An 18,187-nucleotide genomic window follows, 5' to 3' on the forward strand; every position below is an offset into this window, starting at 1 on the left:
TCCTTATGGATAATCCTGTCAATGTACATAAAACAGATCAGCATGGACCTCAACGTTGCTCCTCACTTGTCGGGCTTTCTTCGGTCAGGGCAAAGATGGGCTCTTCCACTGGGATGATTGTTGCTTGGTTTCTGGGTCATACCCATATACCCAACTCTCGTCACCAGTGACGACCGTAGAAATAAAGTTTTGATCACTTCTGGCCCGTTCTTGAAGATCTCTGCTAACGTCCATGCAATGCTGCTTTTGGTCTTCACTCAGTAACCGTGGTACGAACTTGGCCGCAATCTCTCTCATGTTCAACTCATTTGACAAAATCACTGAGACATGCCATACAAATGCCATGGATGGTCCACCTGCAGTCTTCATGGATCGCCACCCGAACTTTTGCGACATTTTCCGGGTTGGTGCTTGATGATAGATGCCCAGAGTGATCATTGTCATCAATCGACATTTGACCATTTTTAAAACTGTTAAACCAGTAGTAAGTCTGCACCTGGCCTAAAGAACTGTCACCAAAAGCTTGTTTCAACTTCTTGTGGGTTTCTGCTGCTGCTGTGTCATTAAGAAGGAAACAAAACTTGATGCAAGCACGTTGCTCTCTCCCATCAGCCATCGCAACAATCACAAAACACACCGCCAAAAGAACTGCGCATAAATATTCAATGACTCTATCCAGCCAGATGCCATGTGGCACACTGATTCACAAAGGATGCATTAAGTGTTACCTAGTGCCACAAGTCCATACAAGACGCAGTTCCTGCACAACATTCAAATTTCGGGAACATTTGGTATATACACCTCGATTAGATCACCTCGTAGGTACCTAGTCTCCAGATGCTGCAATTTGCAGAACTTAAGCTTTTTTGGTAAGAGCAACCCTTTTGTTCCGCTCACCAATTTGTTGCCCTTTTCTGTATTCATTCCAGCAGCTCTACATCCTTCATAAAATGAGGCCTCCAGACCTGTACTCAAGGTGTGGCCTGACCATTGCCTTATACAAGGGGATAATCACCTCCTTATCTCTGCTAACAAAATTCCTATATATCATTGACAAGATCCCATAAGCTACCCTTGCAGCCTGTCTGCATTGCTCAGAAAACTTCATATGTGGCTGCACAATTACCCCCAGGTCTTTTTCATTCTCCACTACCCTGAGTGTAGTACTGCACAGTTGGTATGTTACTCTGGGGTTACTGCTACCCATATGCAGTACTTTGCATTTGTCAAAGTTAAACTTCAGTTACTACCTCTCAGCCCATCTGCACAACTTTTCTAGATCCTGTTGCAATACCATACCATCCTTACTGTCATTAACAACCCTACCAACCTTCGTTTGATATACCTCCATCATATTTTGGAACTTTACTTCCAGATACACTCTGATAGACATACTCACTTCAAAATGTTTTTTTATAGACTAAGAGGGCCATTGCCAAGGGTTTAATTGTGTTAGTTCTATGTTGGATCAATACTAAGCTATATGCTTGCAATAATGGTATACGTATTTGACACAATAACCAAAATTCAAAATATTAGTCTCTATTATTTTTTAGTACTGCTTGCACATGGCTTGCTACAGAAACAGAGACCCCCACATAATGCTGTTTTTCCTCGCAATTTTGTGGCTAACCCTTGAAAATGTCATTAAAAATGTGTGGTATACAATAATATGTCTTGTACATAGCTCATGGTTTTCTTTTTTGTTTTGTGTGTGCCCTGCAATTTCACTGGATTGACATGCACCTTTCCTTTTTTTTTTTTATTCAGATAAACTTCCATTTTAAATAAATACCCCACTATAGATATTCATTTAATACAAAAAATAAATACAAGTTTTATTTAACTTTCTATATGGCTATTAAGAATTTCTTTCATATATTTTTAAATGATCATGCACTGATTACTACTTGGCAAAGTTAAATGGAGTATCTCACATTGATAATTATTATTTGAGTTTATATTAGATAGTGTCATATCTTTTCACAAGCTTAGCTGTAGCATATTTTGCTTAATTCTATTGACATATCTGACAAATAATAAATTGGTACAGTCAAGTCCCATGATCTTGGAAAATCATAAATTTTATCATTTCTTGTTTTCTTGATAAATAAGTTATTTTATTAATCTTAAGAAAATGGATAATGATAATTCTACTCAGTCAAGTTCACAATGCTTTATGATGAATCCAGGTTGATTAGTACAGGTTTTTACACGAGATAATCCTGAATTTCCAGACATAGATGGACAGATGGATGGTTTGGTGTGACATAAGCACTGGGAAAACAAAAATTAAAATGGGAGTGTGTTATTGGAATAATAACTCTAATGAGTATGACAAACAATTGTACAGAGAAATAGAATGGGCCAGTAAATAAGACTGTATTATAATGGGGAATTTTAACATCCCAAATATTGACAGGAACTTGTGGATTGGTCACTCGCACACTAGCTAGATTTTGTGGATTTACTGGATGATTGTTTTCTACAGCAGCATGTTCGAGAAGCAACCAGAGAGAGTAATACTCTTGATCTGGTTATCAGCAATGATTATTCGTGCATTAAGAATTTGCAGATAAAGGAAACACTAGGTGACAGTGATCACAGTGTACTGATGTGGGCTTTACTTTGATGGTGTTTTCAACAGCAAATTTTAAATAGGAAGCATTCAAAGAATTAATCTTGGAGCTACTAGGTTTTTCATACCGATTAAGAAGTACTGTTCAAGGTTTAGGCCTAAATGGATGTCAGATGAACTAATGGGACTCATGGCAGAGAAGAAGCATGGGATGCATATAAATTAGCAGGTGACACCAAAGCCCATGGCAGATATAAGCTAGTCTGTAATCAAGTTACAAAGGAGATTAGGCAAGCGAAGGCAGATTAGGAGAAATCTTTGGCAAAGGATGCTAAGAAAAACAGCAAGGACTTCTTTACTTATATAAACTCTAGAAAGAAGAGGTGAATCAGATTGGTCCACTTGATATCGACGGTTCGACTGTTGATGATCCTGCTGACAAACTGAATGAGTATTTTGTATCTGCATTCACACATGAGGAATTCTTTAAGGAAGTGAAGCTTATTAAACTCTAACAGGGAGTGAGCTTAGTGATTTTGTAATAACTGAGAGCAAAGTGGAGCATAAATTGTTGAAGTTAAACATAAAAAAGGCACCTGGGGTGGATGGGATCTATCCAGTTATATTAAACGAGACAGCAAAGAAACTACGCAAACCCATAACCATAATCATGAGAGCAATTTTGGTCTCAAGGGAAATCCCCATGGACTGGAGATGTGCAAATGTATCTCCAATTGTAGAGGTTAAACTAACTCTTGGTCCTTGAGGTTGTCACAGACATTCTCTCAGATATGCCAGACAAGCTGTACTTGCTACCTGGGAATCTAAAACGCTGATGGAACTGATATTCGAGTGACACTCAAGTCAAGTGGACCCAATTTCGGCGAAGTCTGGACGGTCTGGGACAGCCAAATCCTCTGCTCGCACCTTCACGATGGTGGGACTGTTAGTACTCCTGGGTATAACCTCCATGCACAAGTACATGGTGGGTGACCACCCAGGTGTGAACCAACGTAAGCAGGGGTCGAGGTGTGGCGCCCATACCACATGGAGGAATGCCGCCCCTCTATGTTACCAGGCAGTACTATGTGGTAGATGACTCTCATCAACCGGTGAAATACCACCACTTTGCTTATTGAGGGCTTGAAGTGGTGGAACCCATGTTTAGTCTCAAGAGCTAAGTTCCGGTCAACCCTTCCCCAACTCTTCCATCATGCAGTATGACTTTTGAGGTTATGATGAACGTCGTGGCGAGATCCAATATTCTTTACATTTCGAGGGTACAGCTCTAAAACGGTGTTCGCAGGCCGGCCACTAGTTAGTACACCGGACCGAACCTGTTGCTAACTCTCTAGGAGGCTTCCGGATCAGCTAATGTATAATCTTGCTACCTCTACTCTGCCAGATAGTGACTGGAGGGAATCCGAGTAGTATATATGCGGGGAGCATTATCGAGGCCACATATGTCAAGGATCTGGGTACATTCTTACCATGTGTACGCCATATCCAAAAATTTCATTACTTCATACAGCATGTCCCACCCACTTTTTCTCACTATTGAATACACCATGAATTGCTTGGGAGGTTTAGATATTATCTGCGAAAAGATCTAAACCTCACAAGCATTTCCTAATTCATTTCACAAATATACGTTGGCTCAATTCTAATCTCAACGATGTCCATTTCCACTTGCAGTCTGCCAAACCCCATGTACTTTTTCTGACAGAATCTCAGTTATCGGTTGATTCAACTACTGCTCATCTCAGATGCCCAAATTATTCGCTGTATGATTCTTTGGCCTCAAAGGTGGTACTTGTGCATATGTCCATTCTGATATTCTCTGTCAGAGACTTGGCAATTTGGAATCTCCTCTCTTTGATCGTCTCTGGCTTAAAATCTCTCTACCTCATTGTGTCAAATTCATCTGTTGTCTCTACCGTTCTCTCAACTCCACTAATCACTTGGAGCTCTTTGACTTCCTCTCTTTGCAACTTGACTTTCTCCAGTCCAACTTTCCTAACAGTGAGGTAATTTTCCTTGGTGATTTTAATGTTCACAACTCCAGCTGGCTTCCGTTTTCTAGTCACACTGACCCAGCAGGTCGACATGCTAGGGCTTTTGCAATGACCTAGCACAGATTGTTCATTTACCTACAAGAATACCGGACAATCCTAATCATACAGCCAGTATGCTTGATCTTTTTCTCACAAACAACCCTTCTAAGTACACAGTTGAAGTGAGAGGTCCTTTAGGCACTTCAGATCACAACTCTGTGATTGTCTCTTCTCTCCGATGGAACCTTTATCTCATGGCTATTCCCAACCTCGTGTTGTTTGGCATTACAAGAATGCAAAATGGGATGACCTGCGAGACTTCTTTTCTTCTTTTCCTTGGTCGGACTAGTTTCAAAAATTCTGATGTCAACGTTTACTCAGATCGTGTCAGTGAAATTATTCTTGCAGGAATGGAATCCTTTATCCCACACTCCACTTTAAAATCTTGTCCTTTATCTAAACCTTGGTTTTCCAATAAATGTGCTAAGGCTGTTCAAGAGAAGAACGTTGCATATTGTAATTGGCTTGTTTCTAATTCTACAGTTTCATTTTCTGCCTACAACAAAGCTCGCAACAATTGTAAAGCAGTTATTAACCAGTCCAAACTAGAGTTTGAACAGGCTAAGAGTAGAAAACTTGCTTCTTGCCCTAATGGTAGCCGAGCATTCTGGTCTCTTGCCAAAGCTATTGGCCGCAACTTTTGCCCATCTCTGCTCCCACCTCTGTCCAAACCAGATGGTTCTGTTGTCACTTCAGCCAAGGATAAAGCTGACCTGTTAGCATCCCATTTTTCTTCCAGCTCATGTATTAATGATCTTGGTAAAACACCTCACACCATTCCCAACACACTCCATTCAATGCCTCCTGTGGTCTTCCGTCAAAAGGAATCATGTTGCTAAGAAAGCTCCAGGTCCTGATGGTATTTCTCCACTTGTTCTCAAAACCTGTGCTCCTGAACTTACTCCTATTCTTTGCCGCCTTTTTTCACTTTCTTATTCCAAAGGTGCGTTTCCTTCTGCTTGGAAATTTGCTCATATCCAGCCAGTTCTTAAAAAGGGTGACAAATCCCTCCCATCCAATTATCGTCCCATTGTAATTACTTCTACTCTTTGTAAAGTAATGGAGAAATCAATTAACCGCCAACTCTTAAACTACCTAGAAACCTTCCGTCTGATCAACGATCGCCAGTGTGGATTCCGTCAGTGTCGATCCACTGGTGATATTCTGGCTTATGTTACCCATTTATGGAAAAATTCAATGGAAAGGTTCGGTGAAACACAAGTAGTTCCTCTTGACATCTCAAAGGCTTTCAATCATGTTTGGCGTAAAGGTCTTCTAAACAAGCTTTCATCTCATGGTTTGCCAACTGTTTTTAGTAACTGGTTATCCAGTTTTCTCTCTGATCACTCACTGAGGGCGATGGGAAATGGCTCTGTCTTCTAACTTCTCCACTAATGCCAGTGTCCCCCCAAGGTTCATTCTTTCCCCCACTCTTTTCCTCTTGTATATTAATGACCTTCTTCCATTGACTGGAAATCCTATCCATAGTTTTGCCGATGATAGCACATTGCATTCCACTTTCCATTTTGAGAAACCTTGTCCTGCTCAATCAGCTTCAACTGCTCGAAAATCTGCTACCAATTCCTTAAATGCCGATCTTCAGGTAATGCTCCAGTGGGGCAAAGTCAACTTAGTTGATTTCAACCCTTCTAAAACTCAGTCTTGTCTTATATCTCGCAAAAAGGATTCTTCTGCTCCTATTCTTATCTTTAGTTACACTCCAATTTCTAGGCAAAATGATATATCTCTTTTGGGGATTACCCTGACTTCTAATCTCCCTTGGCACAAGCACATTACAAATAATGCTTCCTCTGCATCTAAAAAACTTGGTTTTCTCTTTCGCTCTCGGCGTTACTTTTCTTCCAAACAGCTGCTCACTCTGTATAAATCGCAAATCCACCCTGCCATGGAATATTGTTCCCACATCTGGGGTGGGGCCCCCAAAACCTCTCTCAGGCTTCTTGATTCCATTCAGAAGAGGGCAGTTAGGTTAATTAATGATTCATCTCTAACAGAGTCTCTCCCCTCGCTTTCTCATAGACGTACTGTTTCTGCTGCATGCCTCTTCTACAGATATTTCCATGGGCACTGTTCTGAATTGGCTTCTATAATTCCCACTCGCTCTTTCAAAACAGTCCGAACACGTGCCGCCACCAGCCAACATCCATTTACTGTCCAACTTCAAACCCACAGAACCAACTTTTCATCTTCCTCATTTATTCATTCAACTACCGTTTTCTGGAACAACCTTCCTTCATACGTATTTCCTGAAAATTACAATCTACAGAAGTTCAAGTCCAATGTCAACAAATATCTTCTTTCGTCTTCTCAACCTCCAACCCAAGCACAGTACTAAGTACTATAGGTTCTAATACCTCTCGTCTTTGGGGTATACATAAAAAAAAAAAAAAAAAGAAGTTAGTTTAACTTCTGTTCAAGGTAAAATAATGGAGTCACTGGTTAAAGATGTATTGCACAATCATCTAGTCAAGATTGCAGCAATAAGACTGCAGTAATAACTGAGAGTAAAGTGGAGGAGAAATTCTTGAAGATAAACATAAGAAAGGCACCTGGGGGTGGATGGAATCTCTCCAGTTATATTAAAGCAGGCAACAAAGGAAGTAAGCAAACCCTTAGCCATAATTATGAGAGCTTCCTTTGACTCAGGGGAGGTAGTCATGGACTGGAGATGTGCAAATGTGACTCCAATCCACAACGGAAGATCAAAGGGAGACAAGTAATTATAGACCTGCTAGTTTAACTTCTATTCCAGGCACTGGTTAAAGAACCATAGCAGGATCATCTAGACCAGACTTCAGTTATAGCTCAGACACAGCATGGTTTTGTTAAGGGGAAGTCTTGTCTGACCAATTTGATTGGATACCATGATGTAGTCACAAAAGAACTGGATGCAAAGAATAATTTTGATATCAAATATTTGGATCTTAGAAAGGCTTTTGATACTGTTGCACATGGAAGACTGCTGCACAAATTGGAGCAGTGTGGCATTGGAGGCAAATTGCTGCTATGGATAAAGGGATGGTTGAGTGGGAGAAGACAGAGTGGTAATCAATGGACACTGCTCTCCGTGGACTAATGTTATTAGTGGAGTCCCTCAGGGTTCAGTGTTGGGTACATTGTTGTTTTCTGTATTCATTAATGATATTGATGATGGTATATCAGGCTTAATGTCCAAGTTTGCAAATAATACGAAGGTCAGCAGGGTTGTTAATGACACTAATGACAGTACACTGCTGCAACAGGATCTAGAAAAGTTGAGCAGATGGGCTGAGAGGTGGCAACTGAAGTCTAACATTGACAAATGTAAAATACTGCATATGGGAAGCAGTAACCCCAGAGTAACTTATGAACTGTGTGGTACTACACTGATAGTGGTAGACAGTGAAAATGACCTGGGGTGGGGGGGGTAATTGTGCAGGCAGATATGAAGTTTTCTGAGCAGTGCAGACGGTCTGCAAGAGTAGCTCATTGTGTCTTGTCAATGATATACAGGAATTTTTCTAGCAGTATTAAGGAGGTGATTATCCTCTTGTATAAGGCAATTGTCGGGCCACACCTTGAGTACTGTATACAGGTCTGGAGGCCTCATTTTAAGAAGAATGTAGAGCTGTTGGAACGAGTACAGAGAGGGACAACAAGATTAGTGAATGGAACAAAGGGTTGCTCTTACGAAGAAAGGCTTAAGTTTTGCAAATTACAGTGTCTGGAGACTAGGCACCCGCGAGGTGATCTGAATGAGGTTAATAAAGCCTTGATTGGTTTGAGCATGCTCAATGCTGATGGGATTCTTCCTCTTGCTCAGAATAATCACCTGAGAGGACATAAATTGAAATTGAGAAAAGACAGTTGTAGTATAGATATGTGGAAGTTTGCCTTTAGCCAGCATGTGGTTGATTGCTGGAACAAACTTCCATCTGTCGTTAGTAGAAGTTGATAGCTTAAATAGATTCAAAGCAGAACTAGACAAACATTTGCAGCGAGTGGAGGGGTGAAATTAGAAGGTTTTTTTTTTTTTTTTTTTGGCTGATGCTATTTAAGCTTGCTTTCTTGCATCATGTGCCTTTGTTAATGCTAATTCAGACAGCATGGGTTTGTTATGAGAAATACTTGTCTGACAAATTTGATTGGATACTATGATGTGGTTACAAAGGAACTAGATGCAAAAAATAATTTTGATATCATATATTTGGATTTCAGGAAAGCTTTTGACGCTGTTGCGCATAGACGATTACTGTACAAATTGAAGCAGTATGCTATTAAGGGAAGTTGCTACAATGGATAAAAGGGTGGTTGAGTGGAAGACGACAGAGAGTGGTAATCAATGGATGCTGCTCTTTGTGAACTAATGTTATTAGTGGAGTCCCCCCAGATTCGGTGTTTGGCCAACTGTTGTTTTGTATATTTATGAATGATATTAATGAAGGTATATCAAGCTTAATATCCAAGTATGCTGATGATACAGAGGTTGGCAGGGTTGTTAATGACAGTAATGGCAAAGTGCTACTGCAATAGGATCTAGAAAAGTTGGGCAGATGGGCTGAGAAGTTGCAACTGAAGTTTAACATTGAAAAATGCAAAGTACTGCATATGGGTGGAAGTAACCCCCAGAGAAACATACCAACTGTGTGGTACTACACTTAGGGTGGTATAAAATGAAATTGTGCAGTCAGATATGAAGTTTTCTGAGCAATGCAGACAAGCTGCCAGAGCAGGTCATGGGATCTCATCAATGATATACAGGAATTTTGCTAGTAGGGATAAGGAGGTGATTATCCCTTTGTATAAGGCAATGGTCAGGCTGCACCTTGAGTACTGCATATATTTAAGTCAAACTAAATGCAGCAAGGCATCTTTTCTTTATATATATGTGTACCCTCTTCACAAGTGACACCATATTCACAAATCTTACATAACAATATAAGCGAAGGGCGCATGGACTGGCTGAAGCAAACAATACTGCATTAAAACTACATTTAATCTATGAATGTATTTTTTACACAAAAATTGTATGGAAAAAAGAAGCAATAATTTCCAGATTTTAATGAAATTTGTAATGACTCGACAAAAATTTTTTAGAGGTCCAAAAGAAAAATTTCATGTAAATCCATCCACTGGTAGTTGATATTGACAGACGGATATGGTGAAGACAATAAGCAGTTATGCATATATGCGTGAATGCACCCAAAAACTAACTCACAGACAAATCATTACATTCCGCATCAACATCTCCCCCAAGCTAAATTTAAAAGTGGCAAAAATGTTCCTTAAAATTTAACCTTTTAACCTTTAACCACTGCCTCTGAGTGGTTAAAAATATTTTGCTGAAACTGTAACCATGCCAATTAATATACAGAAAATAGAAAAATATTATTCCATAAGAGGGGTTTTTTTTGTTTTGTTTTTAATTAGGTTTTATTTAATTTTTATCTCACATTTAAATTAATATCAAAACCAAACTGCTTACCTCTCTGGCCTCTTTCAATTGTCCTTGAAGAATAACTATGTCACTTTCTTCTTTTTTGGCTTTTAGTAGTCCTGCAGTGATTAAAAAAAAAATCTGTTGTTAGCCGTAAGCAATTTCTAACAGTATTTTTTTTTAAATTTAATTATTAGTCCTCAAGAATTAGACACACACGCATCTGTCATCAGAAGTGTAGTCAGGCCAGGTATTTCTCAGTACTTTATTAATTAAGGAGTTGTGCCTGACTTGCCACTTAAAGAGAAGTTAAACTCACTATGGCATTTTTCTGCTGGATTGCTTTAGGTAAATTTTACAATATAAACAGCTATTCAACATTAATGTATACAGCACAAAAAATACAAATGAATATAAATAAATACACACACATCAGAACCTTGATTATTCATGCTAACTATAGGGAGTGAGCTCACAATTAATCAAAAAAATATAATTTATTTAAGGAATAGAGGAAAATACAATTTATATACTACAGGTATACTATATTTTACTGTATATAAATAATATATACATAAGTTAGTTGATTGAGAGGTCTAGAATAGGAAATGGGCTACCAAACGGAAATTGGAGCTACAGAAAACATAGAAAGATACAGGAAAAATGAAAGTACTTAATGCTGAAAAACTTATGATTTCAACATCTACGTCAAGGGTCAACCATCAAAATCACAGGAAAGACAGCAAGAAATAGTACCGTTTCTGACATGAAATATACGTAAGCACGTGGTAGTATCAGCAAAGCTATTTGAATTTAGCAGTAATTGGAATTAGGCCTATATAATAAAAAAAGGTAAAGTGCAGCCATTATCAACCCACTGCAGGATGGAAGCCACCTCAACAATTCATGCTGAGGGAAATGGACCATAATCTGCCACGCTGGTTCAGTGCGGATTGGCAGATCGACTGTATTCAGCAGTCAGGGGCTTGAACCCCGGTCTACTCAAAGAGCGTGTGCTACTGCACTCCCGCTCCTGACCACTCGGCTACGGAGGGCCTATATAATACATATATAAAATCACTAACAAAAGAAATTAAAGACATTACAAAAGTAATGTCTTTAATTCACGAACTGCATGACTTATATGCGCAGCACTGTATATACTTTTACCTACTAGAGGAATTTATTAATTATTTAAATTAATTCTGCATTTTTTTAAACCAGAACAGAAGATAAAATTAATTTATAAGGAAATAATTTTATATTAGCTGTTTCCTTTTGTTTTTCCCAACTTTTTTGTATATACCGGTTCTAATTTTCCATAAATATGAAACAATATACATTTGTATTGAGTTGATCTCTAGTAATTAAAATATCTATACAGAGTAGAAAAGCAATGCAACACCTTATTTCCCTTCAAAGAAAACACATTTTAAGTGCATTTGCCATTTAAATAAGCAACCATCCTAGTCGCCACCTGAGCCTTTGCCGATATGCTACAACTAGTAGCATATGGGAACACAGATGAGAACTACTCATCTGTGTCACAAGGCCTTTCAATCAAATTATTCAAATGGTTATAATAATCAAATAACACAGAGTCCCCAATGGTCAATTCAAATAACATAATGATTAAAGGGCTCGTACAACCATTTAGCCTTGCAATGAGGACAGGCCATCACACCCCCACCACAAGTTACCATCCCCATTGCAAGGAGGTAGGTCACTACTGCCTAGCAAGAAGAGCTCATCCATCAAAAATCCAATGGACATATTCAGCAAATCTGCTGAACATGTTCCTAGTTGTCAATAATTTCACCAATGTGGATTCATCGAGAGCAAGTGTCCCTCACTCCAACCTTGCTCTCAAATCCTCATGACAAGGACATGTAAGATGATGTGAAGGCCAGTTTCTGGCTCCCCACAGAGCACAAACCCCAGTTGAAACAGCCTTGATCTCTGGTCATGTCCAGTCAGGATGGCCACAGACGCCAACCCACATTGCCTTCACCATCAGCCGACAGTATGAACAGAGGTTATGAAGAAGTACAGATGCCTACCTTTCTCAGAGTTGATCCATTGCATCTGGCATATGTTATCCAGCTCATCATCGATTTTCCTCCACTCAAATGGAAAATTGGGGACACAAGCCGCAGCCCCACACCAAAAATCTGTTGTGGAACTCCTTTCCTCAGGGCATATTGCAAAGAAGACAGAAAATCCACTTGCCTGCAAGGACACTTAAAGCCTCATTAGCTATGGTTTTACAAGCCCTGGTGATGGCTAGAAGAGCAAAATGTTCAGCAGAGAGAAGAGCGCTACATACATGAAAATGTTCAACATGCCCTCCCCAAGTTTAACCCCGGGGGCTCACATCTGGTGAGTATGGGCTTAGCAAACCCAGGGTCCTGAGCTGGATATCATCATTCTTCTCTTTCTTGGTGATGCCTTTCTACTTCTCTCTCTCTCACACAGGGGGGTAACTAGGGAATTTTTTTTTTTATGGCTGGTGCACCATAAGCTTCAGGCTTCCTTGTACCATATGGCTAATAATAATAATAAGTCCCAGCTGCATATATCAAGATTGGGACACACTGTCATAAAGGAGGTGGACGGCTGCCTCCCCTTTATGCCCCAATCCACGTGAGTGACATGCTGGAGCTTGGCATATTTCCACTTTACTTTATCCCTCAAATATATGGCATGCACCAACAAACTCAACTGGTCCTCCAGACAAACAACAAGGTACATAGTCCTCTTGACCACCCAAAGCAAGAAGTCCCCAGACCTACAAACAGGTGCCACACTCAGCTGGGGCGCCCCCCCCCCCCTCAGCTGCACACCTTAGGACTTATCTGCAAAAACTTGCAGCCTATGCAGGTCAGCCCACGATAGTAAGTGGAAAAGGCAGCTTGTCACCTGTGCCTCAAGCTCCCTGCAGGAGTTACCCCCCCCACAAGGAACACTAAATCATCTGCTCATCTGCATAAGCCACAATATCAGTACCTTCAACATGTTGATTCAGGAACTCTATGAGTTCCTGAATCAATTGACCACAGAGAGCAGCAATGCTCTAAAGACCTAATCATCAATATATAGGAGTTCTCACAACCACCTGTCAATGGTACAAATAATCTTTCAGAAGGCAGTACAATTGAAGTGTATGATGTAGTGTACGGAAGTTGAGTATGAAGTGTATAAAAAGTAAATGAAGTGTAAATGACTTAAGTAAAATAAACTAAAGGCTGATGGCATCTTTAGTCCTTGGATGACACACAAAATGGGAATAAATTTTACTTGAAAAAGGATGGCTGTAGATGTGCAGAAATTTGAATTCGGCCAAAGAGTAATCAATTACAAGGATAAACTTTCACCTAGCAGTTTGAAAATGCTAGGTGAAAATGCTGGGTGATTCAAGAAAATTTAAAGGTGTGGAAAAATTATTGGATGGAAAATGGGGAAATGAAGTGGCTTGTCTTTCTGTCCCTGCATCACTGCCATTACAGAACTGTAAACTGCAGCATTTTTGAAAATGTCTATTATCAATATTTAAAATATTCGCTTTAGCATTAGTAGAGGCATTTGATGCAAGAAAGCAAGCTTATGCAGCATCAGCCAAAAAAAAAATAAAGTAAAATAAATAAATAGAAAATAACCACTTCCACTTCACCCCTCTGTTCGTTCGAAATACCTGTCCAGCCGAGCCTTAAACATATTTAGGCTATCAACTTCCACGACAAGGGATGGAAGTCTGTTCCACCTACCAACCACCTGCTGGCTAAAGGCAAATTTCCGCACATCTATCCTACATCTGTCTTTCCTCAATTTGAATTTATGCCCTCTCAAGTGATTATTCTGAGCAAGAGGAAGAATCCCATCAGCATTGAGCATGCTCAAACCATTCAAGGCTTTGTACACCTCTATCAGATCACTTCGCTGGTGCCTAGTCTCCAGACACTGTAATTCGCAAAACTTAAGCCTTTCTTCGTAAGAGCACCCCTTTGTTCCATTCACTAATCTTGTTGCCCTTCTCTGTACTCGTTCCAGCAGCTCTACATCCTTCTTGAAATGAGGCCTCCAGGCCTGTATACAGTACTCTAGGTGTGGCCTGACCATTGCCTTATACAAGGGAATAATCACCTCCTTATCCCTGCTAGAAAAATTCCTATATATCATTGACAATACACCATGAGCTACTCTTGCAGCCCGTCTGCACTGCTCAGAGAACTTCATATCTGCCTGCATAACCACCCCCAGGTCCCTTTCATTCTCTACCACTGTCAGTGTAGTACCACAGAGTTGATACGTTGCTCTGGGGTTGCTGTTTCCCATATGTAGTACTTTACATTTGTCAATGTTAAACTTCATTTGCCACCTCTCAGCCCATCTGCTCAACCTTTCCAGATCCTGTTGCAGCAGCATAGTGTCAGTAGTGTCCTTGACAAACATGCCAACTTTTGTATCGTCTGCAAACTTGGACATTAAGCTTGATATAATGTTATAACATTACTACTAATAATGTTATAACATTAGTCCACGATGAGCAGTGTCCATTGATTACCACTCTCTGTCTTCTCCCCCTCAACCACCCCTTTATCCATAGCAGCAATTTGCCTCCAATGCCACACTGCTCCAATTTGTGCAGCAGTCTTCCATGTGCAACAGTATCAAAAGCCTTTCTAAGATCCAAGTATATAATATCAAAGTTATTCCCTGCATCCAGTTCTTTTGTGACTGCATCATAGTATCCAATCAAATTGGTCAGGCAAGACTTCCCCTTAACAAAACCATGCTGTGTCCGAGCTATAACTGAAGTCTTATCCAGATGATCCTGCAGTGCTTCTTTAACCAGTGCCTCCATTAATTTTCCTGGAACAGAAGTTAAACTCACAGGTCTATAATTACTTGTGTCAGCCTTTGATCCTCCTTTGTGAATTGGAGTCACATTTGCACATCTCCAGTCCATGGGTACCTCCCCTGAGTCCAAGGAAGCTCTCATAATTATGGCTAAGGGTTTGCTTACTTCCTTTGCTGCCTCCTTTAATATAACTGGATAGATCCCATCCACCCCAGGTGCCTTTCTTGTGTTTATCTTCAACAATTTCTCCTCCACTTTACTCAGTTATTACAAGATTCTCTAGCTTACTGCCAGAGAGTTGAATACACCTCTGGCATTCCCCTCGCTGAATAACTCCTCATGTGTGAATGTTGATGCAAAATATTCATTTAGTTTGTTAGCTACCTGAGCAGGATCATCAACAGTTGACCCATCGATATCAAGTGGACCAATCTGATTCATCCCCTTCCTTCTAGAGTTTACATAAGTAAAGAACTCTTTGCTGTTTTTCTTCGCATCCCTTGCCAAGGATTTCTCGTAATCTGCCTTTGCCTGCCTAACCTCCTTTGTAACTTGGTTACAGATCAACTTGTATCTATCATAGGCTTCTGTGTCATGTGTTAATTTGTATGTATCCCATGCATTTTTCTTCTCTGCCATATGCCTCATTAGTTCATCTGACATCCATTTAGGCCTGAACCTTGAACAATATTTCTTAGTTGGTATGTAAAGCCTAGTAGCTTCCAAGATAAGTTCTTTGAATGCTTCCCATTTTGAATTTGCTGTTGGTAACATCATCAGTTGATCCCACTGTATAGAATTTAAATACTGTCTCAGTCCATCGTAGTCGCCTTTACGAAAGCAATACCCCTTCCCTTTACCCCTAATGGTAGATACCTCTTTGAGTAAATCCCACTTCAGAACACTGTGATCACTGCCACCTAGTGGTTCATTTATCTGCAGATTCTTAATGCACGAAGAATCACTACTGATAATCAAATCAAGAGTATTACTCCCTCTAGTTGCCTCCCGAACATGCTGATGTAGAAAACAATCATCCAATAAATCCACAAAAGCATTGCTAGTGTGTGAGTGACCAGCCCCCAAATTCCAGTCAATATCTGGGAAATTGAAATCCCCCATTATAAGACTCTGATTTACTGGCCCACTCTATTTCTCTGTACAGTTTCTTATTATACTCATCGGAGTCATTAGGCCTATAGCACACTCCTACTCTCAATTTTGATCTCCCAATGCTTATGTCACACCAAACTGACTCTACACTGCACTGTCCAGCGATGTCGACTGGCTTCACTTCCTTGGATTTTATGTTTCTTAACTAATAGTATAACCCCTCCTCCCTTCCTATCCTGTCTATCCTTTCTGTAGACATTGTACTCCCCAAATTCCAGTTCTGCATTCCTTATATCTGTGTGACACCACGTCTCTGAAATCCCAACAATATCTGCCTTTGATGTTTTGAGCAATACCTCAAATTCATCAAATTTATTTACTAAACTCCTAGCATTGGTGTACACGCAAGTATACATGCACCTGCTCTTCCTCTTAGCCACCCTAACACAACCCATGCGTTTACTTGTACCCCCATGATTCCCAGCAGTCTCTCAAATATCCTGCATCTTATTTTCCAGGCTGCTGCTCATTCCAATAGAAGCAGTGCAAGAATCACTTTCTCCTCTGCCAGTGGCTACTGTTAATCTATTAGTCCTTGTATCCTCCCCAATCTAGCAGTTTTCCGACCCACCTAACACTGCCTCGATATAATTTGTTTCTTCTGAAATACAATATATAAATACCGCCTTAGTGAAGCTAGTAATTTTAAGTCACTCAATGGCGTTTTCTAATTCGTACATTATTTATTTATTTATTTTTATTATTACTAGCCACATGGTGCAATGAAGCCTGAGGCTTATGCTGCACCAGCTAAAAAAAAAAAATTTCCGAGTTACCCTGAGAAAGAGAGAAAGAGTCAGAAGCAGAAGGGAATTAACAAGAGAAAAATGATGATATTCAGCTCAGGACCCTGGGTGTGCCAAGCCCATACTCACCAGATGTGAGCCCCTGGGGTTAAGTATTTTTTACAACATATTTCGGCTGAAATTTAGTAACCGGTACACACATACCTTTAATAGTATTATTTTCTGAATATAAGGCACTTTTTTTTTCGAAAATTTTCTTCAGTTCCGAATGAAATATTTCTCTCTGTTGCCTAATTGACCTACCGATCCAAATTCCATGACTTAATATTCCAATATTTATATCTCTGTCTTTTTCTGCAAGTTCTGTATCAACATGCCTTGATTCCACAAGTGAATGTCTTTTGGTAATAGGTCTACACGTTTTTTTAGAGCTTTCTTTAACGGATTGTGTTCTACCACGATGTAAAACTTTTTTCAAATCCAAAATAGTCTGGTCTTCCGTGTTACAGCTTGCTGAAACAAATTGCAAATCATTCAACTTACACTTATAAGCAAAGTGTGGAAAACTCTTTCCATAATTTACATCAACAGCTTTAGTTTCAGCCTCTTCAAAAGTGCACACTTGGCAAAAATTCGGAATTCCACCTGGTTTCAAACCCAAACCAAGGCCTAAGTCACCTTCAACAGTGCACTCAACAATATTGCCGATATCAGAGTTTTTAGTAGAAAAAGAAGTTCTTTCATAACATTTCGGCCGTTCAATTTGACTTTTACTTTCCATTGTTTTATAACATCTGGTTAGTGTTGGTTGTTTACATATCTAACTGTATTATCCTTTATTATGGTATTTTAAAAATAAAAATTAAAAAAAAAAAACGCAAAGAACGTAACATATTTAGAACTGGCTGATTACATAATTCGTTATCCGGTGGATTAGCCACATCACAACTTTTGCTCACAAAGCCATTCGTACACAATTGTCACACATTATTGCACTCTATGCTACTTTGCTCCTACCACTGAGTAGTAACATATCATACATCTCTGTGGGACTAACATACCACCACAGACTGGACACTAGCTCAATTACTCCCAGCGCCCTCATTGTATGAACATGGAACTAACGCAGCCATCAAAACCCAGAGAGTACTAACGCGCATGCCCAATGCTAATAAAGCCGTTGCTGTATATGAATTTGATTAGTGTTCATGGAGCGTCGCAAGTTCGGTTTACATTGCTTTTATCGTTATTATAATTATCTGTGTAGTTGTCTACTGACAT

The 18,187-nt window shown here is 39.7% G+C and overlaps 1 protein-coding gene across 1 annotated transcript in view; it reads right to left on the reverse strand.

Moving 5' to 3' along the window:
- LOC150078417 (coiled-coil domain-containing protein 125-like) overlaps nucleotides 1–17,776 on the reverse strand; it is a 253,546-nt gene extending 235,770 nt beyond the window's left edge. Inside the window, exons 1-2 of the mRNA XM_090385396.1 lie at nucleotides 17,111–17,776; nucleotides 10,178–10,248 (exon numbers count right to left, since the gene is read on the reverse strand). Coding sequence (XP_090241522.1) covers nucleotides 10,178–10,248; nucleotides 17,111–17,687 — 648 coding nt within the window. The 5' untranslated portion in view covers nucleotides 17,688–17,776. The remainder of the gene's footprint in view (nucleotides 1–10,177; nucleotides 10,249–17,110) is intronic.
- Between the last annotated feature and the right edge of the window lie 411 nt (nucleotides 17,777–18,187).

Source organism: Mastigoproctus giganteus, chromosome 11 (assembly GCF_048544385.1).
Source record: "Mastigoproctus giganteus isolate SK-2022 chromosome 11, ASM4854438v1, whole genome shotgun sequence".
Taxonomy (NCBI): Eukaryota; Metazoa; Arthropoda; class Arachnida; order Uropygi; family Thelyphonidae; genus Mastigoproctus; species Mastigoproctus giganteus.